At 46.0% G+C, this 25,817-nt stretch overlaps 1 protein-coding gene across 1 annotated transcript in view; it reads left to right on the top strand.

Annotated features, from left to right (window-relative positions):
• The window catches only part of Itpr2 (inositol 1,4,5-trisphosphate receptor type 2), a 387,801-nt gene extending 363,315 nt beyond the window's left edge, over positions 1-24,486 (top strand). The window contains exons 56-57 of the mRNA XM_032905407.1: positions 23,189-23,350; positions 23,924-24,486. Of these exons, the coding sequence (XP_032761298.1) occupies positions 23,189-23,350; positions 23,924-24,010 (249 nt within the window). The 3' untranslated portion in view covers positions 24,011-24,486. The remainder of the gene's footprint in view (positions 1-23,188; positions 23,351-23,923) is intronic.
• The last annotated feature ends 1,331 nt before the right edge of the window (positions 24,487-25,817 follow it).

Below are 25,817 nucleotides of genomic sequence, written 5' to 3'. Positions count from 1 at the left end.
ACAGAGGAAGTGGGGCCTCTCGGACGGTGGCGTTGTTTAGTTTTGTAGTCTATGTCGTCTCTGTGTAGTTGGGGTTGCTGAACTGTAGAAGAGAGGCTAGAGCTGCAGGGGTGGTAGTGAGGAGATGCGGTCAGCTCACGCTGGCTTCCGGTCTGGGGGCACAGGGTCCGAGGAGAAACTGAGGACCAGAGTCTGAAGTCCAAGTGGGAACTCGGAAATGAACTATTGTGGGTTGCATGGGAATGCCCCTCTTAGGCCCAAGGGTTTGGACACTTTGTTCCGCTATGGTGACACTGTTTCGGAAGGTTGTACAGTCTTCTGGAGACAGAGCCTCAGCAGAGGAAGTGGGTCCCTGAGGCCTTGAGGTTTTTAGCCCAGCACTGCTTTTTGTCTGCCCTCTGCTTCCTGTTCTTAGACATCCAGAGTCCCAGCTGCATGATCCTGCCTCTCCCATGGAACTCCGAGCTAAAGTAAACGCCACGGTACTTCTCGCTAGGTTATTGGGTTGATCACAGCTTTGGGGAGGAGACATTGTGTGTACAATCCACAAAGACAACATTTTAGTTTTCTTCACTAGGGTTTCCACAGAATGTCAACAATGACTGCTATGTAGCAGGTACAATATAAAGATTTCTTAGCTAGGAGAGATGGCTCAGAAGTTGTGAGCACTTGCTGCTCTTGGAGAGGACCCAGGTTCTATTCCCAGAACCCACCATGGTGGCTCACAGCTGTCACAACTCCCATTTTCATAAGAGCGCCCTCTTCTGGCACCAGAACCGAATTCAGTTAACATATACATATACATATACATACATACATACATACATACATACACACACACACACATATATTATATACATATGCATATTATATATACACACACATATATATATACACTGATACACATAAAATAAAAATGAACAATAAATAACCCCCCCCAAAGTATTGATGAACCAGTGATGATAAAGTCATATGTCACTCACGTGTCTTGGTGGTTGAAGTCACAGGTTTTACAAGGCAGCCAGGGAGACTGTGTACAGGTGTGGAGGAGGGGACGCCAGCCCTCCAGAAGGGCGCTGTGATGACAGTCTGAACCTGATTGTGCTGTGTCTGTGTGTCTGCCACCCAGATCCAGCTCCACACGTAGAACCAAGCTTTCTCCAGAAGAGTGTAACTGTCATCAGCCAGTGAACCTAGACATGGTCGAGCAGTCAGACACCCTGTGACCCAAGATAATAAGGTTTTCTGGGAAACTAAGCTGCAACCCCAGATGTTCAGAGCAAACGCCCCAGATTTGTTGAGCGTGCAGACCCCCGGTCATTCACCTCCAGCTTACTGAGGGGTGTTTCCATCTCGCATTCTCAGGGCCCCAGTGAAAAGCCCCCCCCCCTCTCTTCCTGCTGTGCCAAAGTCAAGTCTCATTTCCCAGTTCCCGCCTGCTCATTACTGTAAGATCTCATTGAATGCTCAGCCGGCTTTCTGGAATAAGAATATTCACATTGTTAGGTCTGATATGTTTTACTCAGAAATGCTGGCTTTCTTCCAGAGAGTAACAGATACTGTCACAGTGTGAGTTGTGGGAAAGCCTCTGGACCCTAGCTGGCTGGCTGGGGGGCAGGGGTGGGGGTGGGGTGGGCAGCTGCATTCCAGGCTGTCAGTCACTCCTCAGACAGTCCTTGAGTTAGGTAAGGTTATCAGGCAGGCTCTTTAACGTAGCTTCTGTGCCAACTAGATCTCTTTAAAACCTTGGGGAAATTAATGCTGACTATTAGAAAAGTGATCCAGCATTTGTGTTTCGGGAGATCGGCCGTTTGATACCATGCTTGTGGGCCCTGATGCTCCGAGGTTTCAGAAATGAAGGCGTTTTGAGACGATAGCACTGGAGTTAAGTGACCTCAGCCCTCTGGGTCTGCCTCCTCACCTCTAAATGGTGAGTGTCCAGTGTCGTCTTTACTGAGATCCTGTGTAGATTTGCCCGCATCCCCACATCTACTGTGGTAAGCAGCTCACTGCTGCTGCACAAGTGCCTCGCTGCTCCACCCCTGCTGAAAAATGTGTAATTCAAACAACAGGGCCAGATTTAAATACCACTTTGCATATGCGAAGTATTCTTAAGCCACTCAATGCCCAACCACTCAAGGACCGCTTCCCAATAAGTAAGCCACCAATGCTCAGCCTTCCTGTGCTGATTAAGGACTGAGCCTCTGTTAACCTGAAAGCCAGGGACACCGTAAAAGACGGTATTGCCAGGAACTCTGGTCCCCCTGAGCCGTCAAGGTGCTAGGACACCTTGTTACCACAATGGCATGGATCGCAAAGAGGCCTGCAGCTTTGTGAAGGGATTCTCCCTGGGGCTTTCCTCCAGCTGCCTTAGGTGTGCCAAGCTGTGCTCTCAAGGTCATGAGTCCTGCAGACCCTCACTAGCCCTGCGACTGTGGGGAAGGATGAGTTCCAAGGGCTTGGATGGGAATCTAGGTGATTTCCAGGGACTCCGACCGCTTTCTTCTAAAATCCTCTTGGCATCTCCTTTTGAGAGTTGGCCTTTATTTTGTATGGTGAGCAAGAAGACAGGGCAGCAAGGGACGCAGAGTGGTCAAAGCCTGTGTCTTCACCGTGGTTGGGGTAGGTGTGGTGTGTGGGCACGATGCCATGTTGCACTCAGGGTTACATCTCTGTCTCAACCCCCAGAAGGACAAACGGAGTAGGGACAGACCCGAGGTTCCTCTCAAATGCCTAGAGCAAAGCCTCCTGAGAGAACATCCTAGGTCCACTAGGGGAGGAGAGCGGGGATGTGTGTGCCTCAGCTCCTCCAACCTATGCTGCAGGGTCTGGAGAATCTCCACTCCCAGTCAAGGACCTGTGCGGAAGCAAGAAACCCAGTCTGCAAATGGTTCTGTTTCAGAATACGGCCCTTGGTAGCTTGGTCCCTGTCACACTGCCCCAGAACTGAGAGTGGATTTCCTGAAGGGGTGTCTGCTACATAGCACAGCAGTTCACAGCACAGCAGCTGGGAGGGAAAGGAGACAGGGCATGGTCCCCGAATGCCCTTCGTGGTTATGCTCTCGTGACCTGCTTCCTTCAGCCAGGGCTTACTGAACGCTAAGCCTCCAACGCTGGAGCCTTCGAGGAGCAAACCAGACCCCAATCAGAACAGCCTCCCCGGAACGAACCTGACGCCTCTTGTTATTTTTCCAAGGTTGCATCTTAGTTTGTCTCAGCTGCCCATTTTTTATCTCTTCATACAACTTCTCGGGTCCTTTTATTTTCCTATCTACATTTCGTGAGCTTTTCTTTTCTCCAATTTCATGTCCCAAGCAAACCTGATTCATGAAATTAAACCCTTTCCGATCTTCATCTGTGCGTCTCACTCTCAGTAGCATGGTGGGTGAGATGTAATAAAGACTGAAATCAAATCATCTTTAATAAAGAAAATACAGTTTGGAGAACACAGGTGAACTGAGGAGAGAGAAATAGACCAGACTGGGGGAAAAAAATCAGGAAGGTTTCACACAGTGCCTCTTGAACGAGTTTGTGGGGAAAAACAGTTAAAATGTACATGAAGCAAGAGTGGCTTTGTGTGGCCCCGGGTGCATTTCCACACTGTGAAACCGACCGTGTTTCCAACAGCAGTCTTTGAGTTGTACAGTTACCTTGAGGGCCTTTAGAGAGAATCGTCTACATCCAAGGATGTAAGCCAGGCAACTCCATGTCTATAACAGAACCCACTGCCACCGTGCTGTAGGAGTCAATGGACCAACAGTCGCTAGGAAGTGCTTTACGGGTTGAGTATTTGGGGGAAGTTAAGGTTTAGAATTATCCTCAAAGCTCAAATTCGCATGTTTTGGGGTGTTTTTTCTTTTGTTTCGTTGTCGTTGTTGTTGTTGTTGTTGGTTGGTTGGTTGGTAGGTTCTTTGGTTGGTTAGTTGGTTTGTTTGTTGTTTGGTTGGTTGGTTGGTTGGTTGGTTGGTTGGTAGGTTTGTTTATTGGTTGGTTGGTTAGTTGTTTGGTTGGTTAATTGGTTTGTTTATGGTTGGTGGGTTGGTTGGTAGGTAGGTTGGTAGATAGGTAGGTTGGTAGGTAGGTTGGTAGATAGGTAGGTTGGTAGGTAGGTTGGTAGGTAGGCTGGCTGGCTGGTTAGTGGGTTGATTTTTGGTTTTGGGTTTTTTTTGGGATGGGGGTGGTCAATCCAAATTCAGAGGAGCCATGCTGAGTTCAGGGTGCTATGGCGTTGACAGTAACCTCTTCTTTGCATATGGTACCAGGCAACTTTGGGTAGCGCCCAGTACCCGTCTAATGTTTTCTTCTGTTCACTGGAGAAAAGATGTTGCGGGCTTACAGAACTGGAAAAGTCTCCTTCTGAGGTTAGTTGGAAGGACAAAGAGGGTTTGTCTCTTTGTGTTGTTAGCCTGGGCACCTTTTCTAGAACAGTCCGTAGTACACTGATGTCATTGTCACTTCTCAAAAGAGAACCTCCCCGTGCAGGTCACACGGGCTGTTTCATCCTCTGGCAGGCAGACGTGAAGGTTGACAGTATGGGTGGGTGGAACAGCAATGCCCCCAGTACTGACTTTCCTGGGATAGGGATGTAGGTCAGCGCGGAGTGGCAGCCTAACATGGGCGAGGGCCAGAGTTTGGCGCCTGTAACCTCAAACAGCAAGTTTTCTCTTCAGGGAAACCCTAGAGCAGCAGTGGAGAGGAACGTGGGCTTGTTTTCATGTTAATCTGACAAGAAGAAGAGAGATGCTTCATTCTGAACTCAAGGCAGACAGAGGGCTGTGGCTGGGTAATCTTACTGAAGATGCTCGCCTATCAAAAACTCTAAGCATAAACTGAAGGGACAATGTTCTGCAAGCCATGCTCTGCAATATAGATAACCACACAGATGGATGTATTAAACTAAAGTTAATGAAAGAATGGCAGCAAACCTTCCTTAAAGGCAGTCCCAGGAGCGTGAATTTTATCACTTACGTCTCCGATCTGTTGATGTAATTAGGCATTAATCTAGCAGAAACCATATTTTCTGTTATCACATGGGCAGTGTTTTTTTAAGTCTTCAAAGGGATCAGGTAGTGGGCTACACTGTTTTACAAGGTGGTAGGAAAATAAGAATATTGCTACATTACCACTGAAAACATGCAGTCAGCAACAGGAGGGCATTTGTCTGGTAATAAAGTGGATTCTCTTCTGGTGACTTTTAAAAAGATGTCCCATATGCCAGGAACCAGCCCAGCCTGGAATGGTTTGAAGCCGGGACACAGTATCTGATAGAGCTTTAAAGACTGATGGTCTCTGGCCTTCTAGCTCTCTAACTATACTGAATGCCTGCTGATAACTTGTAACAATCCTAAAGACTTTCTTGCTTATTCTATGGTTAAAAACCACTGGCTTGGGCAACTAACACTTATTGCCTAGCAGCGGGGGATTTAGTAAAAATAAAATTATTACTATCACCCCCTTCTCTGATCAGACAGCCAGAAGCCTCTCTGGCTAGGCTGGTTAACTCTTTGTTAGCCAGAGAGAAAGGAAAGGAAAAGAATTAATGCTTTATACAGGCAAACATGTACAGACACATAGACATCCATACATTTACATTTTTATTCATTCTCATTTACACATTAGCACATTCACTTTTTGTTGGGCCCAACCACCTGTCTCATAAATATTCATGCATGCTTACATACACACATATACCTACATGCATACGTAGAGATAAACAGACATATACAATTGGATGGATGGATGGACGGACAGATGGATGGACAGACAGAAAGGTGGAGCAGAGCTCCCCAAGCCAAACCAACCAACCAACAACTTTATTTCTTTCCTCTGGCCTTTTTTAATAACCTTCTTAGACAAAAAGTTCTTTGGAAAATTACCTCAGAGATAAAGTGTTACATAAAATGGGAATTACAGAAAGATGTTGATACTAAGTTTAAAACAGTGTTTCATTATAATATGCTTATTATAAGCTCAAAGCAAGGGCTTTTACATGACCTTGCTTTATCATGTTACACACCTATGGCTTCATCCTTGGACCTAAGTGTTTTTCCTTGAACACAAATTTGTCCTAAGTCTATTTCTCTTTTTAGTGTAATTATGAATTTAGTGTAATCGTTGTATTTCTTACTATGCAGCCTTTATTACTACATGAGGAACAGGCATATTCTAATCTTGATTCTAGCTTCCTTACATCCTTCTAGCAAACAGCTAAGACCATCTCTTAAAACTTTCTTCCTAAACTTATTTGAATCAAAGCAGGAATTGTGTAGAATCATTAATTCATCTAAGCAGCATTAGTTCATGAAAGTGCCTCTTTATGTCAATCTCTAGGAAATCTGATCAATAGAACGGCTAATGCCCAGGCATTGTTATATTGGTTTAATAATGGCGGGAAAGGCATATCAGCCACGAGAAGCAATCCTGAGGTGAAGTCTCTTTGGGACCTTGCCATTGAGCTCACCCATCACAGACCGTGCAAAAGCAGTGAGCTGTCTCCAGGGAGGCCACCTGCTAGCCTTAGCCTATCCTAGGTGACTCCTGACACCTATACATAGTTTTTATGATCACTTAGAGTTCTCATGATAGATATGACTGGGAAAGATCACCATAGAAATTAAAAAGCATTCACAGTAGATGTGGTTTCCAGGCTTGTACCCCTGGCTAGGGTACTCAGGGTGTCATTAGGGAGGGTGTCACCGCCGTCTACCCATTGTATACTCCCTGGCTTGCTGGTCACAGCCACCTCATCCGGCGTTGCCTCGCTCAGGTAGAAGAGATGGCGGCAGCATCCTGTGTGAACCTTTGTAAGAGCAGTGCTGCCTTTGCTGATGGTGCCTATGCCTTTAAGGGGTAGACAGATTTACCCAGTTTAGTTTCTGCAGCAAATCATGAGAGAGCCAGGGCGACAGCTCAGCCAGTAAAGGGTTCATTTTGTAAGCAAGAGGACCTGAATGTGATTCCCAGAACCTGCATCTTAAAAACCAGGCATGGTGGTGCACATGTGTGATCCCAGCACTGGAGAGCAGAAATGGCTGGTCCTTGAGGCCATTACCCAGTGAGCTCTAGGTCAATGAGAGACGCTGTCTCAAAACAAAACCCAAGGCAGATGATGCCTGAGGAACAATGGCTAAAGTTGACCTCTTGTGTGCTCACACCTATATGAACTCCCACCCACACTGTGCATTCACACACACACACACACACACACACACACACACACACACACTTGTGTACCCCCATGCACGAGCATGCACACACACAAGGCAATTCTTTATTACCTCTCTAGAAGAAGCATAGTTGGGATGGTTTTTAATGAGAATGGTCCCCATAGGTTCATATGTTTAAATACTTGGTTCCCGATTGGTGGAACTGTTTGGGAAGGATTAGAAGGTTTGGCCTTATTGGAGGAGGTGCGTCACTAGGGTGGGCTTTGATATTTTAAAAACACTGGTTCTATTCCCAGTGTGCTCTCTACCTCCTGCTTTCCATCAAGAAATGAGCTCCTAGCTGTTCCCACCACCATGCCTTTACTAAAGCACCATGGACTCTAAATCTCTAAAACCATATGCCCAATTAAATGCCTTCTTTTGTAAGTTGTCTTGGTCATAGTGTTTTGGCACAGTAATAGAAACTAACTAATAAGACACATAAACAAAATTTTATTTTAAGACCTAAAACATTATACATTTATACATATGGTAGTAAACAAGCCTACACAGTGTGACATGTTAGTTTGAGGTTTTACTTAATAAGCATCTCCTTTTGTCATGAGTCTGAGGATGCAGTATGCCATAGGAAAAATGTTTCAGAGACACTCAGCACCCAAACAAGATCTGAATTCAGACCCCCAGAATGCATGTAAATGCTTATGTGGGGCATCTGACCCAGGTGACCCACCTGCAATTTCACCCTCAAAAAATGGAGACATGGACCCCTAGAGCATGCAGGCTAGGAAGGAGAGCTCACATCAGTGAGCTCTGGGTTTGTTTGAGAGGCCTTGCCTCAGGAAAAGAAAGGTGGAAGAGCAACAGAGGTAGATTTAACATTCAGCTCCGGGTGCACTTGCCAGTGTGCACCAGTGCACACACACACTCACACACGAGGTTGCACGTGTACATACCCCACAGGTACACTCTCTCCACACAAAGAGGAAAGAGGAAAAGCATAAGTAAAAATTTTTCTGAGTTTCGTAAAATAAAAGATTCATCTTATCAAAGCTTCAGGAGCCAGTTCTTAAAGTCTCGGCATGCAGTAGGGGTATTCAGTGTCCTGTAGAAGTAAAAAGATTCCTAGCGATCCATGCTTTGGCACTCGTTAAGCTCCCAGTTGTGTCTCATCTTTTTGTAGCGGTGGTGTTGTTCTGGGTTTCTGTCACTGGCATGAAGACGGTTTGGCGGGCTTCAAAGAGCCCTGTGAACCTGGTCAGAGAGCCCTGAGGTAAAGCCGTGGTGTGTACTCGTGCTCACACTAAAGCTGATCTCTGTGTGCCTCAGCTCACAATTCATGCTCCTACCATCTATCACTCCCAAACTGCATCAGATAACTGTACCCAGAACACTGCCCTGCTAAAAATAGAACACAGTGATACCCAGGTACCACCCAGGGAGGCCGCCATGCAAAGGGACAGATGGTCTTTCTGGAACAGCACCATGCCAGTCTCTCTCAGGTGACAAAGTGCAGACCTTGCACCAGCCCTTGCCAGCTCTGATCCTAGATGCTATCGGGCACCCAGAATGAAATGGATAGGCGTCCCCTAGCCAGACTTGGAAGGCAGCGTGTAATACGTCCTTGATTCAGCAAGGCAAACGATCATTTCCAGCTAGTACACAGCCAGCCATTGTATGTCCCCCTCAGAGGGGCCAGGGATACATCCAGACAGTTGCTTAAAGAACAGGGGTTGGGAGCCAGAGCTAACTGGCTGTGTGAATTGCGTGTTTAGTGGAGCAGACGGGGATGGGTTGCTGTGACCTTGTCATTCGGCATAGGTTCCTGCTAGCAAATGGACAAGGCCAGGGTGCCGTGCTTCTGGGCTATACGCGTACTAGCTCTGAGATTACTGGGAATCACTGAACCAGCTGTGGCCTTGTCATGAGACCTGTTCCCTTCAGTCACTTGTTACCAACCACGTGGCCCGCATTACGTTGGGCGCCTGCTCTGGAACAACAGTAAATAAGGTCACGTTCTTTCCTGCAGCCATCACAACACACTGGGATCCTATACAATAGGCTGCAACCAAGGCAAACAGGAGGATAACAGGAGGGACGGGAGGTTCTGTTTCAAGTGGGTTTGGTAAATAGCAGGTTTATACTGTATGTGGCATCAACTGTGTGTGCCCCGTGAAACCCTGCTTTGCAAGAAAATGGTAGTCTGTGTAGGTAAGGTCTTTCTAACTTTATTGCTTAACCTGATGGTGCACATTAAAATTGTTCTGCTTTACACACTGGTCTTATTAAAACATTGCATGTATGTGTAGTTTGTTTTGCAAGGCAAATCACCCTTTCAGTGCGTCTAATGAATCTGTCACTCAAAGGATCCCATAATGGTAGTGGTTCAGGAGTAGAACACTTGCTGAGTGTGTAAGAGGCCCTAGGTTTGAGCCCCAGAGTACACAGGAAAGAAGGAAGGAAAGGGGAAGAGAAAGGAGAAGAAAGGGGGAAATGGAAGGAGAAAGGAAGAGACTTTTTATCATGCTGCCCTAAATGTCCCTATATCTTACTTCCTCATGACTAAGTTACCATTGTTCCTGAACGAGTTAATCACCATGTGTCGGTTACATGAAGACAGGCTGGGTGTGCAGCTGCATCACCAGGTCCTCTGCAGATCTTCATGGGAACTGAAAAGGAATTAGGAGGCCACGGGGCAAAGTGGGAGTAAAAGGTTATCCTGAAGAGTGGAGACGAGAAGATCTGTGTGCAATAGGACCCATTAAGCTCTGACAAGGGACCAAGCCATGGCCTTCCCTTAGAGGATGCTGAGCAGACCAAGGACCAAGCCATAGCCTTCTCTCAGATGATACTGAGCAGGGGCCTTAACTCATCTACCCAATGTCCAACACAGCTAAACGTAGCATTGTTCATGGCACCATCTAGGATAAATAAGCGTGCTAATTATAAAGAAAGGAAGAAAGAAAACTTGAAACATTAAAGGTTCATTCTACGTGTATGGATGTTTTCTCTGTATGTATGTCTGTGCGTTGCATGTGTGCCTGGTGCCCAGGAAGCCAGGAGAGGGCGTCAGATTCATAGGAGCCGGAGTTGCAGATGTTTTTTAGCCACCGAATGAGCACCTGGAAACTGAACCAGGTCCCCTGGAAGATCAACAAGTGTTCTTAACTGCTGAAGTGTTGTCTCTCCAGGGCTGCAAAGTATTAACTTTTAAAGTGCTAATTACAATGTCTTTCTATAAAATATTAATGGTGATCACACACACAAGACAGGGCCAGTTCCAATAAAATGGAGCGAGAGAAGTGCCTGAGTGCCCAGTGAGTCTGGCTGGAGAGCAGAAGAGAAAGTGAGGTCCATGTGGCCTGGGAAGTCTTGGCTGCTAACACTGGCGACACAATCCATTTTCCATTCTGCTGATAAATCCTAGATTCTAATAAATTCTATTTGTGAGGCCACTAAAGAGCCCCGTCAGCTCAGAAGCAGCTATGCACTCACAATCTTCACACAGAAGCCACAAACTGGGCCAAAGTGCAGACATCTCCTAGCATCCAATTTCCAAATGTGACGCCATGGCAGAGCCACACGTGGCTCCGAGGTCTGAGCTTCCTGAGTTCTTCCCTGTGGGACTGGAATCCTCTCCCAGATCAGACTCCTCTAACTCGTGTCTGCAAGTAGCTCTTTGAGAACTCTGGGTGTCGTAAGCCCAGAGGAAGCACAGGGGGATCCCCACTATGTGTGCCCTGGAACAAAGCCTCTGCATTCCTTCTAAAGCAGTGGCCCCAATATGTGAATAGGTCAGGCCGGGCTGACTGTTAAGAGAGCCCTCTTTCCTCATGAAGAATGGGGACATAAATAGAACCCTCACGCCCCATGGTAGCTTTCTCAAGAATAGATTTTGAAAGTGTGGCAATAAGGAATTTGTTTTCAAAACTGTATTTTGTTGTTGTTGTTGTTGTTGTTGTTGTTGTTGTTGTTGTTTAAACAAAATGAAACAAAAACCCTCAAAAACTATTTAGGGGACACAGAAGAAATGACTGGTCTCATCCTGATTTAGCTACCGGAGGGTAGAGCCGGGTGGACAGCGAACCCTCTGAAAGTCCCAAGTTGCAAGTGACATGGGGAAATCGCAAAGTGCATATCAGGGTGATTCCTTGTTCATGTCTCTAAAAATGTGTTAACTCAGGGAGCGTCATAACCCCATGAGGCAGTGACAGAGCATACCTCCCACTCGCTGGGTACTTTGCCATGACCATATGGTGCCACATGACATTCGTGGACTGCCTGCCCCAACTCTGCCCACTCCTCCTCCCACCCACCAGAAGCAGCGTTCGAACACACGCTTCCTCCTCCCGGCCCCCACACTGTCTCCATCCAGCATGTTCTTAAATCATGGTAGGAAGCTGGCAAGCTGGGTGTCGTCTAGCTACTGTGGAAAGGATCGAACACTTCTAGAGGAGTGCCTGCCTCTCCAGCCACTGCCAGCTTTCTTAGCTCTGCAACCAGAGAGCCCTCCATCTAGGGGCTATGGTTTTTGCCTTGGTCACTGTTAATGTGGGACAGGTCATGGCTAAAATGGGAGGAAGACAAGGACGGAGCCGGCAGGTCATCTGCCTCCCTGTCTCTCTACAGAAAGAATGAGAGATAAAGATATATACTATCTGTCTGCCTTCCAGAGTCAGTCAGCCAGTCTGTCTGTCTGTCTGCCTCCCCCTCTCTCTGTCTCTGTCTGACTCTCTTGTGTCTATCTGTGTGTCTCTCTCTGTATGTCTCTCTGTGTCTCTGTGTGTGTGTGTGTGTGTGTGTGTGTGTGTGTGTGTGTGTGTGATGCATGTGCCTGTGCGAGCACCCACTGGTGCTTTAATTTTAGAGTACCAGCATGGTCAATGTATATAATACGGAAAATTCAGTCCTGACAAGGAAATGGGCCGGGCACACATGGATAACTGGTTTGCTCCTCAAAGCTCTGGCAGGCTGATAGATGGAATCCAATTGGTCTAAACTTGTCAGGCAGAGTAGGTGAGGATGCAAGAGACCTCAGTGAGCCCACGACCCAACAGCATCTTGTTCTGGTTCAGGATCCAAGAAGAAAAGAAAATAAAAAGCACTTCTCCAGGGAGCACTGCCCAAGGCAAACCTCTCTGCCTTGTGGGATCACATCTGAGCTATAGTAGCTCCAGCTGCATGTGTCCCATCCTCTGTGGCTCTCTGCAATACTGTCATTTATTAGCTCCTATCTATGGCTCTCAGACCAGCAACCACAGGCCAAGCAAGTGTCCAGCTAACTCTGGGACTGGAACCACCTGCCTTCCACTTCTTTACCACCTCTCCCACAGAGGCTCTTTCCCTCATGCCAATGAGGCACAGTCAGAGCTGGTGTTCTGGTGACTACTTAAACCCCGAAAGGCCAGTTTCTGCCCCAACTTGTGAATTGTGGTTTGCTTTGGCTACAGCCATCTCTAGGTAATACAAACTCCACAAGTCGCAGGGGGAGGACCCCCAGCAAGACATCCAACTCAAGCCATTCCTTAAGGGTTCCCAGGCTCCCTACCTTCAAAATGGCTGACTATAAAATTTTGGGCTACCTCCATTCGGTCAAATTCAGTAATTTGCTGTAACTACTCAAAGAACTTGAAATGTACTATTCTGACAAGTGACTGTACCTTTGTGTCATAAAGGATAAAATTGAGAAGGGAAGCCGACACAGAAGCACGCATAGGTGCAGTCTGAGGAAGCACAGGGCATCCGACCCTGCATCTTACCCTTCATCAACCAGCACACAGTTTCACCAGTGTTTGTATTTAGACCTGCTTGGATCATTAGCCACAGGACTGAACTCAATGATTAGCCCAGAGATTGGGTTGTCTCGAAATCTGCCTCTGGGATCATGTGTGTTTTGTCTTCCTAGGAATGAACCTTCCTTGAGTCAGCTCATTAGGATAAACCCAGGCCTAATCCTGGGGCTCCTGAGAGCAAACTCACCTCCATCACCTGGGAAATCGTAAATTTGGGGCTATCGTTATAGGAACATGGAAAAAAAGTCCCATCAAATTGTTTATTGCATGACAGTGCCAAGCTTCAAAGGGTGGGCTGGAGGGGGGCTGGCCTGGGAGTGAAACATGGATAAACTTCAGCAAAATGATGAAGTGGTGTGTTTAGAAAGTGGCAGTGCCCCTGTGACAACTGTAAGGTGTATATATACATGTCAACCCTGAAGATGATGCAGGTTTACTGAAGAGGCAATAGGTCAGACTTCAATCGGAAGCAGGTAAACAGTTGGTCCACATGTTAAACCTCTCAGGCAGGCTCCATGTTCCTACAGAGACTGAGTACCTGTGTGTCCAACAGCCAATAAAAGCAAAGCATCATAAGATTGCATCTGACTAGCTGTGTTCTATGTCAGAAGCAAGATTTCTATGTAGAAAGTGCTTGGGTTTTGACTTGCAAAGTATCCTGTAACCTTCCAGAACATCAACGGATCTGTGAAATTCTTTAAAAACAAACAAACATGGAAGTATGTCGAGTATGTGAAACTCAAGTGGTCTTAGCTTAAACATGTAAAGCTTTTTCACCAAACTGCACCAAAATCAGAACGGCAAAGCCTATCAGCTAATGAGTGGCGGCTTCCCAGTTGCACGTGCATGAAACTGCACTGTGGAGAAGGCTCTGATTCCCGCCCTCCAAAGCCTGATGTTTCCTGTGATGAGCATATTAAGGTTACACTCAGCTTGAGACCATTCAGTATTCATAGACAGCCTCCTGCTTCTGGAAAGGCACACACAATCTCCATTCTCTCTCACTGGTGCTCAGCCAAGTCCAAAGTGTGGCTTCATCCTTTGAAGTTTCCCCTCTTCCCCTCCTGGGAGTCACCTCACTTCTCATCTCACAACAGCTGCCAGTTGTCACCCGAGGGAGACATGCATCCATCAGACACTTCACTTGTGACTGTGGTACTGTGGTACCAGGAGGCTTTGCAAATGAATTTAATGGTGGAAAACTCTAGTAAGATCTAGAGATCAGTTTAGGATGGTAACCAAAAAAAAAAAAAAAAAATGGTATCCTGAGATCCCCGCAGCACACAGCCTTGGCGAGCAGAAGCTGGGTGAGGGGCTATCAGATGTAGAACAGAGTGCATTCTGTGTGCTGCCTGTCAGTAGTGATATTTGAAAACCCTTTACCAAATTCCACCAAACCTCTGGCATTTTCCTTCCTCATCTATATGTGGATCTGTGACTCAATACTGACAGGATGTGTGTTCCTGATCAAACGAACCTTTAGCATACCCTGGGCAAGTAACCCAAGAGATTCCAGTTGTAATCGTCCTTGTGTTGTTTGGCTTTCCCAGTAAGTTTAGAAGCTGAGCTTTTTGGAGCTGAGGACTAGGGCCTTAGGCACATTGGTAAGCATCTAGAAACGAAGCCACCCCCTGACTTTCTTCTCTTTAGTCTCACCAAGTTTCTGGGTTGAGCTCACTCTGTAGCTGGGCCAGGCCTCAAACCTGCAGTCCTTGTACCTCAGCTTCTGTAGCAGCCAAGTGCCAGCGTGTCCGTCAGACATGGAGAGCAGTTCAGGAAACGCAGAGGGACTCCCACTCACCGTTCTGTGGCCTTGGGCAAGTAAGCAAGCTTGCCTCATGTTGCAGGCCTCAGAATAAGATCATAGCCACCTTGTTCTGTGGAATTGTGGGTATCGGCCACAACGGGACTAAATACCAGGCACCCAGAAAGCAAGGTGGGATCTGTTGCTCTGTTAGAGAAGGGTCAGAATTTCATGTTTCTCCAGCTTACATACATACAGTTGATGTTTCATAAATGCTAATAGCTTTTTTAAAAGACATTCTAAATGTTTGTTTGGCCCAACCCAGCCTCATTATCCCTTCACCTCACTCTGATGTAGCAAAACCTGCACATGCGTGTGCTGGCGTGGGTTCTGTGACTCAAGGCTGCTTCCAGCCCTAACTCTGTGAGTTCGCTCCTGTGACAGGTCTGTTTGCAGCAACTTGGATTTTAAAGCTTTACCTCGTATTCACAGTTCACGACACGCCAGGCAGGGAAGGTATGGATACACCTAGGAAGACATTTTTGTTTCACAGAGAAGCAAACCGAGACATGGAGAGTGAAGCACCCATCTACCCCATACAGTAGACACTTTTAGTTTTAATAAAGTCAAAGTCCAGGTGTTCTATCTCTCTGATTGGTGCCTTTCCATTGCACAGAGCTACCTCTGCTCCAGGAATGAAGCATCACTTGAAAACACCAAATGTCAACACCACATAGGGTCTCTAAGTGACCCTAACAGTCCATGACTGAACAGCTATAGACATCAATGGGTCACGGTGACCTACCATTAAAAGAACTCTGAAAGATCTTTTTGACTTCTGTCTATTGCTCCTGCAGTCTCCCAGACAAACATACTATTATAAAAATTGGCCCAGGCAAGAGGATTACGGGTCCTAAATGAACGTGTCAGGAGCGCTAAATTCATCTATGAGTCTTACATTTTAGAAACCTCTAGAAGACCTGCACCTCACTGAGTTATTAGGAAGGATCAGCCCTGCAGCCTAGGAGTCTGGCAGCTAATCTCCCTCCCTGGCTTTAGGCTACCCTGTGGTCACATGTATGCAGTTCTGCTGAAACGAGGAAATGATATCATGTTGACTAACCAACATCAGCCTGGGAATCTAATAGCCATGTGCTTGACCACAAGATCTGCCGTGTAAAGTGAAATCAGACCACTGTGTTAGCCCGGAGCAAAGTCCGGGCCAGCAGGGTGAGGAAGTTGTGCAGGTGAACCCTGCTGGATGCATCAGGTCTGCCCTTCTGGCTTAGGGTAAGGTAGCTGCTCCACCTACCCCTCCCCCTCAGAGAAAAGGAAACTTCCTTACTGAAAAGGAGAGAGACAGAGGCAGAGACAGACAGACTGAGAGAGAGACTGCTTTCAACAGAAAATGGAACACAAGAACCTAAAAGCATGTGCAATACTTACATTTAAGGTTATTTTCATGAAAAGAACACTTTCTGCATTGATTTTTAAAAGCCTTTTAAAATTTAATTTTATGAGTGTCCAGTAGACAATGAGTGTCCCCAGGCCGCATTTGTCACCATTTGTTTCTTGACCTTAGCCATTCTGACTGGGCTTAGATGAGTTTTAATTTGCATTTCCTTGATGGCTATGAATATTGAACATTTTTAAATGTTTCTCAGCTGTTTGTATGTTTTTCCCCCTGAACTCTGTTTAGTTTTGTGCTGTTTAGGTTTTCTTGATGTTTAATTTTGAGTTACTTATATACTCTAGATATTAACACCCCTTCAAAGATATGACTGGTAAAAGAAAAATTCTAGTCTACATACTGCCTCCTCAGTTGGGTGATGGAACCCTTGGCTGTACAGAAGTTTTTATAAGGTTCAATTTATTAATTATTGGTATTAAAGCCTCTTACTATAAAGATGCTACTCAAACGTTTGTTCTTATACCAATGAGTTCAGCCTAGTTCCTCCTTGGTCCTGTCAGATTTAGGGTATCTGGTCATGTGTTGACATCCTTAATCCCTTTGGAGTAGAGTTTTATACAGGATGAAAGATATGGGTCATATTTGAGTCCTCCTCTGTGGTCATCCAGTTTGACAAGCAACACTTGGTCAAGAGGCTGCCTTCTCTCCAAAAGGTATTTGTTGTCTTCTCTGTCAAAAGCTGGATGGAGGTAGGAGTGTGAGTTTCCACATGAGTCCTCAATTCTATTCCTTTGATTCACAAGTCTGTCTTTGTGCCAAGACCACCTTGCTTTTGTTGGAGTTTTGGTGGAGATCGCATTAAATCTGTGAACTGCTTTGCTAAGGAAGTCACGATCATAACACTCATCTCACCAATATATACACATGGGAGGTTTTGCCTCTTCTGGTCTCTTGTTCAATTGACTTTTTTCATTCTCTTAAAAGACTTTTGTTGTACAAATCTTTCATTTCTTTGTTAGACTTATTCTAGATATTTTATTTCTCCTGAGGCTATTGTGAATGGTACGCCTTTATTTCTCTCCAGTGCGTTTGTTGTCTGTATATACAAGGGCTGAGTTCTTTTTCACTGATTTGTTACTGTGCTGAAGTATTTCTCAGGTGTAGTAGTCATCATTCGGAAAGTTTTACATAGTAGAATGTATCATCTACAAATAAAGATACTTTGACTTCCTCCTTTCTTATTTGTATCCACTTTAACTTCACTTGTCTTACTACTCAAGACTTGCCTACTTAAATGGGGGTAGGCAAAGAGATTGTCATTGTGTCCGTGGTTCTAGGGGAACTACTTGGAGTTTTTCTGTTTAGGAAGAGGTTGTATGAGGGCTTCCTGTACGTTGCCTCTATTATGTTGAGCTTATACCCTCTGTCCCTCCTCTCCCCAGGACTTATTGTGAATGGATGTTGGATTTTTGTCACAGACCTTCTCTGCTGCTAGAGAGATGACCATGTGGTGGCTGTTTGTGTGGCGGGTTCAGTTATTGAACCCCTGTGTCTCTGGGGTGAAACTGACCTCATCATGGTGGACAGTCTTCCCGATGTGTTCTCAAATTACTTTTGAAAGTATCTTATTGAGACTTTTTATGTCTTTGACAGCCTAGTAGACTTCTGCAATGATTCCATCGGACTTGGACTTTTTAGTTGGGAGATTTTTAATTACTGACATCTCATTGCATGTTACAAATCTACTTAAATCATTTAATTCGTCTTTAATTTAGCAACTCATGTATATCTAGAAGTTTATCCATTTCTTTTACATTTTGCACTTTGGTAGAATATAGATTTTTAAATGTGAATAAATCTCTGGAGTTCTTCAATGTCTGTTATGGTACCTCCCGTTTCTTCTCTAATTAACTTGGATCCTCTCTAATTCTTTTGGTTACTTTGCCTAAAGGTTTATCGATCTCCTCAAATGACTTTCATTGAATCTTTGTATTTACTTTCATTCTGTCATTAATTTCAGCTGTGGTTTGAGTGTCTCTTCCAGTCTAGTCTTCCTTGTTGTTTATTCTGAGGCCTTCAGGTGCATCACTATGGTGTTAACCTGGGATCTCTAATGTTTTGATGTAAACACATCGTGTTGTAAACTTTCCTCCTGTGGTAGCTTTCGTCATGTTCCATAGGTTTTGCTATGCTGTATTCTTATTTTTATTCAGTTCCAAGAATTTTTAAATTTCCTTCTTGAATTCTTTACCCAGTTTTTATTCAGAAGCATGTTGTTCATTAATTTCTGTCATTTTTATTGTTGCTGATATCTATAGCGATCAGATAAAATTCAGGATGCAATTTTAATTTTCCTATATTTGCTGAGACTTGCATTGTGACTTATTTTGTAAATTTTGTAAAACTCCCGTGTGCTACAGAGAAGAAAATATGTACTTTAGTTTTTAGATGGGGTGCTCTGAAGATGTCTGCTAGGACTATTTGATGGGATTGAACTTCACAGTTTTTGCAAATGACTATGTGTTAGAGTGGAGTATTGAATTACCCATTATCACTGTGCTGGAGTTGATTTGTTTTTAAGTTCAGTGGTGTTTCTTTTATGAAATTAGGTGCTGTGATATTTAGTGCATATATGTTTAGGACTGAAATATCCTCTGTTGGGGCTTTTCTGTAATAAAGAATCCCGTGTATCTCTTTGGATTAGTTTTGAAGTCTGTTCTGCCAAATGTAAGACTGGCTGCACCTGCATGACTCTTGGTCTCATTGACTTGGATCCTCTGTCCCTAAGGTGCTCTCTCTCACTTGCCCAGAAGACAGCAAAAGGATGGACCCCCGTTTCTGATCCAGTCCTTTATTCTGTTTCTGTTTATCAGGGAGTTGAGACCAAATAAATTTTATTATTTCCAGTTAATATTAAGAGCTATCATGAACAGTGTATATTAATTTCTGTTATTTTCTTGAGTCTTTGCTAATCTTTTAGAACTCTTTTGATTCAATGTTCTGGACTTGTTTTTGTTCCTTTCTGCACAGGTTTACCCTGTTCTTCAGACATGAGTATTCTTTCCAGTATCCCCTACAGAGATGGGTTGGTGGTCAGACATTAAATCTGATAGTTTTGCTGGATGTGGCAGTCTGTGTTGGCATCCATGATACTTTATAACTTCTAGGGCATGGGTCCAGTCCTGTCTGGCTTTCATAGTCTCCACTGGGAAATGAATGTTACTCTGGTGGTCTTGCTTCCATATAAGACTTAATTTTATTCTTTTTTTTCTTTTCTTTTCTTTTTTTCAGAGCTGGGGACCGAACTCAGGGCCTTGCGCTTGCTAGGCAAGCGCTCTACCACTAAGCTAAATCCCCAACCCCATAATTTTATTCTTGTTATTTTCAATATCCTTTCTTTGTTTTGACTATTATGTGGCATAGAGAATTTCTTTTCTGGCCCTGTCTATTTGGTGTTCTGTATGCCTCTTGGACCTTGATAGACGTCTCTTCTTAAATTGGGGGATTTTTATTCTATTATTTTGCTGAAAATATTTCAACCTGGGTCTCTTTTAGTCCTCACTGGGAGGACTATTTTTTGGTAGAAATTTGCTGTTTGTTTATTCATGTTTGCAATGGGATCTAGGCATCTGGAGTAAAGTTGTTGGTAGTGTTTATAGAAACCTGGCCTTTTGTGTTGAGTGGGTGGCTGAAGCGCTGGGTCCTATTACTCCAATCTGTCAGATAATTGACCAGCTGCTGTACGGGGCTCAGGGCCCAGTGTTTGGGGTGGCTCACCTCAAGCTCAGGGAAGTTTCTAAACCCAGAGCAGACTTTGTGTAGAGTTAGAAGTTGCTCACAGCTAAGCTTCCGGCATGAGGGGTCAGACCTTTTCTTCAGGCAATAGGTCCTGGTGGGGTTGGCTATAGTCTTGAATCCCTTGAGTGGGTGAGGGGAGGCAGGCCAGGGCATGTCACCATGTTCCTGCCTAGTGCAGGGGTGGGTAGATTTACATGCGTAGGTGCAGTGCCTCCTTGGAGGGAAGGGTAAGTCTTGAGGTCATGGGAGGAGTTGGCGGTGTACATCTAGTGCCTGTCTAGAGAAAAGACCAAGTGGGTACAGCAGGGGAGGGTGGGATTGAGGATGAAAGTCTAGACTCCCTGCCTAGGGACGGGGGCAAGGGTCTCAGCATTTCTTACTTTTAAACCTTGGCAGTTACCCATGTACCTTCACTTCAGATACGGTCAGTTGACTTACCGGTGGAGGGAGACCTAACAAATAGAGCAGCCAGAAAACCCAATGGGGGCAAAGAGAGAGAATGGAGCCCAGAGGGCAAGGACAGACAAGCTTTGCTCCCTGGCACCTCCCGCCATAGCTTGTCCTTGCCTTTGTCATCTGTGACTGGCTGGGGATTAGAGGAGCAAGAGGCTGGGCTGGTGTTTCTTGCCATTGTTTCCTGGTGCCTAGCACGGGCACAGGGATCACAAGCGGGAATTATGAAAGGAATGAGTAAACAAAGAGACCAATGCAGGCAGAGCAGAGAACGAGGGTCCCGTGGCCCAGCAGCTCCAGCAAACTCCAGCAGCATCACTGAGAGAGAGAGAGCTGCTGCTGTTTCCTGAAAAGCAGGCCGCTTTGAACATGACTGATCCAGCTGCATACTCTGCTGAAGACATTCTGCCTCTGACCCCGGAAGTGATGCTTTTGCTCTCCCTCCATTTAAGACCCTCTGACCCTACGCACCCCACCACTGATGTACACTTCTGCCCCTGGAAAACTGCCTTTCTTCCTAGACACATGTGCCCACTACCCTCTTGTAGCCCCACCCTGTCTTAATCTCTCTTTTCACCTTCTCATGGTCCCCTTTCTGCCTTCATGTATGTATATGCACATCTATGTGTGTGTGGATATCTAAGAATCTAAACTTAACTCTAGATTCTTCCTGTGATAGAAAACACACCATATTCACCTTTGAGTCTGGATTATTTCTCTTAATGGTCTCAATCCTAGCCATTTCCCTGATTTGTTGTACACTCTTAATCAGACATGAAGAAGAATGGAGTTATACAGCAAGCCTTCATTTTAATCCCCTGAGCTTTTCCTATCCCATCTCCTGTCACAGACACAGTTTCTCCTCTGGAAGACCCCAGTGGTGGCCATCTGTTTACCACACGCGCGCGCGTACACACACACACACACACACACACACACACACACACACACAAGAAGAGCTGGGGAATTCTGGGACTCAGACATGAAGGAATTATCACAAGTTAACCTTAGCGAAGGCAGGTTTCTAGCAGTCCTTTCTGCTCTCCATTCTCCTCTAAAGCCTGGTAAGGGTGTCACTCTTACACAGTCATCTCAGATGTTGGCTGGTCACTTTCTGGATGGCAGGGACTCTACAGGATATGTCCCAAGAATCTGCAAATTCTGATGTTTTCACTGTGGCAGACACTGGATGATGTTAAGGTTACTGCCTTCACTGTCTGTGATAGTAACATCACTCATGTAGTTGCACGTGAAATCTTCAGAAGATTTCAGCCCAAACTCTATTTTCCTGGGCCAGAAAGACAGATGAATGGGCCAGAGTGCTTGCTGCCAAAGCTGAGAGTCTGAGTTTGATCCCCAGGGCCCAATTGGTGAAAGGAAAGAACTGAATGCACACACACATGCACACACACACACACACACACACACACACACACAAATACACACAAATACACACACAGAAATACACACACACACACATACACCCACACGCACACACATACACACACACACACACACGCACATGCACACACGCCAAGGGCCAGTAAGTAAGGTCAGGACGGAAATGGTAAAGCAAAGACCCTTCCTCCTGCAGCTCCGATGGCCCTGTGGTTGGAAGCTGCTGGGGAGAGGTTTTCTCCGCCACTCCCCCAACTTACCTGGGAGGGAAAGAACTGTAAGCAAGAAGTTCCCTGCAGGGGCGTCAGAGGAAAGTACTCAGAAGCAGGCAGATAGGTGGGCACACCCACCAGGTCTGTGGAGCAAAGGCTTAGGACCCCAGCTCTGACATGAGTGATTAGCCTGCTGGAGATAGGGGACACATTACAGTTTACCCTGCAGTAAATGGAGATTGAAGAGTGCATGGTAAGTTATACACTGTGGCTGGCTCTCTGGCGTTCCACAGTGGCAGAGTTTGAGACATATGGGTGTCTACCACAAGGGAGGAGAAACACAGGCAGAGGACACACCCAGTCTGCCCAGAAAATAGCAGAAGCGGTGTCAGCTATTGCCGTCTGGGGAAGTCACCCCCAGTGATCCAGTGCTTCCAGAGGGAACAGACAGGATAACCGCAGGCTGTGCCCTTCCGCTCCCCTCTTCCCCACATGGAGCAGAGGCCACAAAGCCAGTAAAGAACCTCAGCAGGGGATGTAAGCAGGGCCCAGCATGGATGGCTGGACAGAAACCTTTGTTCTGCCAACCTCCTGCTTGGAGCAGTTCATGCTCCCACTCCTCTCTCTCTCTCTCTCTCTCTCTCTCTCTCTCTCTCTCTCTCTCTTTCTCACACACACACTCACACACACACACACACACACACACACACACACACACACACACACACAGTCTAGTCTTACTACCATCAGACCCTACCTCATCGTCCATCAGAATCACGGATGCCCACAGGCTGTACCGTGGCTCCCAGAGGCTTCATCTAGGACCACCTGAGACCCTGGAGGAAGTCGTCATTGATAAGGTCCTTCTGAGACCATGAGGACCAGAGTCTTAACCCTTTGACTCCAATCCTGCCTCTTTCTGCCTCTAGCCAGAGCGGGACCTTCTGGTGTACATACTAAGAGAACTTCAGTTTTGAGGGGTTTTCCCCCTTCTTTGAGACTGTTCTGCTATGTAGCTGAGGCTGGCCTGAAATTCCCTATAGAGCCCATACTACCCTTGAACTCCAGGTAGTCCTCCTGCTTCCAGATGTGCACGACCACACCTAATTGAGACACTGGTTTAAATTCTAACACTAATACCTGGAACCACTCTTTGTAGGGCCTCCAGCTCCCTCTCACACTCACTACCTGATTCCTGCACGTTTATTTCTTCCTAGGAGAAGAATTTGGACTGGTTTCCTCGGATGCGAGCCATGTCACTTGTCAGCAATGAAGGTGACAGTGAGCAAAATGAGATCCGGAACCTGCAGGAGAAGCTGGAGTCCACTATGAGTCTAGTGAAACAGCTGTCGGGACAGCTGGCAGAGCTGAAGGAGCAGGTCAGCAAGCTTGGGGGGAGGGAAGGGGAGCCCAGAAACTCCAGGAAAGAAACCTCCCCAACTGTGCTGTGTGGTGGTATCTCAGCAAGCAGGGACTCCTCCAAACTCCCTGCAAGTATTTCTCACTCTGTGGAAACCAGGGGAGAGCTCTTTGCTCTCGGTGATAGATCTTATTTCCTGCCAGGCATTGGAGAGCCAAGCTTGTTGCAAAGGGAGGTATATTCCCCAATGGCTGCCACTGTGGCATCCTGACCAACCCTCTGTCAGATGACACCTTTAGCAGTCATAAAGCAGAGTATCACCAGGCCCCTGGTAGCCATTAAATGCTTACAGCAGTGGCAATAAGAACACAACAGATCTGTTTCCTAACCACGGAGAGAAGAGTCTCTCTTCCTTGTTACCTCTATTTATGGTGATTTACTTTCAGAAATAACTCCTTTTGTGGTAAATATATGTGGAACCAGACAGTGGGCTCCTGGGATAGAAAACAAAGCCTCAGTGGCTGATGGCACTGGGGAAGAATTAAGAAAACCAGCTGAACACACACACTCTCTCTTCTCTCTCTTTCCCCAGATGACAGAACAAAGGAAAAACAAGCAAAGGCTGGGCTTCCTTGGATCAAACACACCCCATGTGAACCATCACATGCCACCGCACTGACACCATGGGGGCACGCCGTGACCAGCCTTTCATCAGATGCCTGCCTCATCGCTGAGGGATGGAGATGGAGGGGAGCGAACAGTGGCTATTGTTGAAAAGCTGAAAACAACCAAGTGCCAAGGTGCTGAGCCATTCAGCTCCCAGAACAATCTGTAACTGTGTTTGCACGCTTGAGAAGGTTCAAGCTTGGAAAAAAACAAAACAAAACAGTATAGGGCACAGCCTCTCCGTGTGGCAGGAAGCGGCCAGCCTGAGGGGCTGGAGTGGGTAGGAGAGTCTGATCGGGGATCGGCAGACCTCCCCCTGCTCAATCAATAGGCCTTGGACTTGTCTCACACACTGACTGCAGCGTCAGTCGTGGCTGGTTGAAATTTGTTTCTTCGAACTGTGGCACTAGGGGTCAGCGAGACAGGAAGCCACACTCTGCTGGCTAAGTCTAAGAAATTTAAAAGATTAAAAAGGAGAATTGAAAAGGGTGTCGTTCAACTTCCGAACCTTACGTGTTAACTGGACATTTTCTTCTTGGCACGAGACGGGCTCAGAGCACTACCCCTCAGTGCTTTGGAGTTCACACCCCACCCACTGCAAAACATAACTGGATCAGGGTGGCTGTGTCCAGAGCTCTGTACAGGGCTGTGCAACAGAAAGCTTTCATAGTTGGCTAAGACTGCTCAAAGCCCGGTGCCTACGTGCTAAGATGTTAAAGACCTGGGGAAGAGAAGCTTGTCAGTAACACTCAGGAAACAATGTTTCCAGTGCATATGCTACTAAAGTACGTGGGCATTGTAAGAAATACTCGAGGGTGACAGCCAACACCGAGAGCTTTACTTGGGTGGCCTTGCCTTTAAAAGCAGGTTGATTTATATTTGAGGTGCTTGACCCAAGTGCTTGCGATCCCCGCAGCTGAGGGGGGTTGGGGGGAATCTAAGAATTGCATTGACTATATAAGAATATGAACATTTCAACAGCATATTTAAGGCTGTTAGAGTAACAGCTTTTCAAAATGTAGTAAGATCATAATTCCTTCCCCCAAACTGTTTTCATGTTGACTCATGCAACCAGAATTTGTCAAGGGAAAAAATAACTTGGAAGGAGAGATTCCTTTTGGAGACTGTCTGAGGTGTCAGAGGCAGACAGATCATGGAAGTGTGAGACCATCTGGTGGTGAGGGGCCACCAGCCAAGACACTACATTCTGAAACAGAGACCCTCTCTGGCCTCCAGATTCTTTAAACTCTCAGTCACCAAGGGTCACATGGGGTTTGTTACAGCAAGTTTTAAAGCTTTCTGGCATTTCAATACAGTTTTAGCTGTTAGCCCCCAAAAGCAAACAAACAAACAAACAAGTCAAATCCTGGGTGTGTATAGACCCACTGTACAGGCAGAAACCCAAATGGCTTACCTTCTCTTGGGTGTAGCCTTGGAACCATCGAGATGCACTTTCTAACTAAATGCTGCACACACTAGGACCACCCAGAGTTACAAAGTGCTCTTGGACAGGGCCGTGCTCCCCTTAGCCTAAAGTGGAAAGGTGCTGGTGCCTTGACCTCAGGTGTTCTAGGCTAAAACACTGCGCCACTGACCCTCGACTCTTGTAAGAGACCTGTCTTCAGTTACCCTTAATTCTTTGCTAAAGCTTCAAACTATAATCACAAACATTTTTTTTTGAAGGGTATCACCAAAATTAGGCCACGGCAGCCATTTTTAAAGCCCAGGACCACGGATCTGTGACGGTATTTGGTAAAAGTACAATAGGCTGGGCGATGAGGATAGGAGCTGCTTCAGTCTGCTGTAACCTAGCCCCCATC

The sequence above is a fragment of the Rattus rattus genome, chromosome 6 (assembly GCF_011064425.1).
Source record: "Rattus rattus isolate New Zealand chromosome 6, Rrattus_CSIRO_v1, whole genome shotgun sequence".
Lineage (NCBI taxonomy): Eukaryota > Metazoa > Chordata > Mammalia > Rodentia > Muridae > Rattus > Rattus rattus.
The sequence above is the reverse complement of the archived record's forward strand: the minus strand, read 5'-3'. Positions and strand labels throughout refer to the sequence as shown.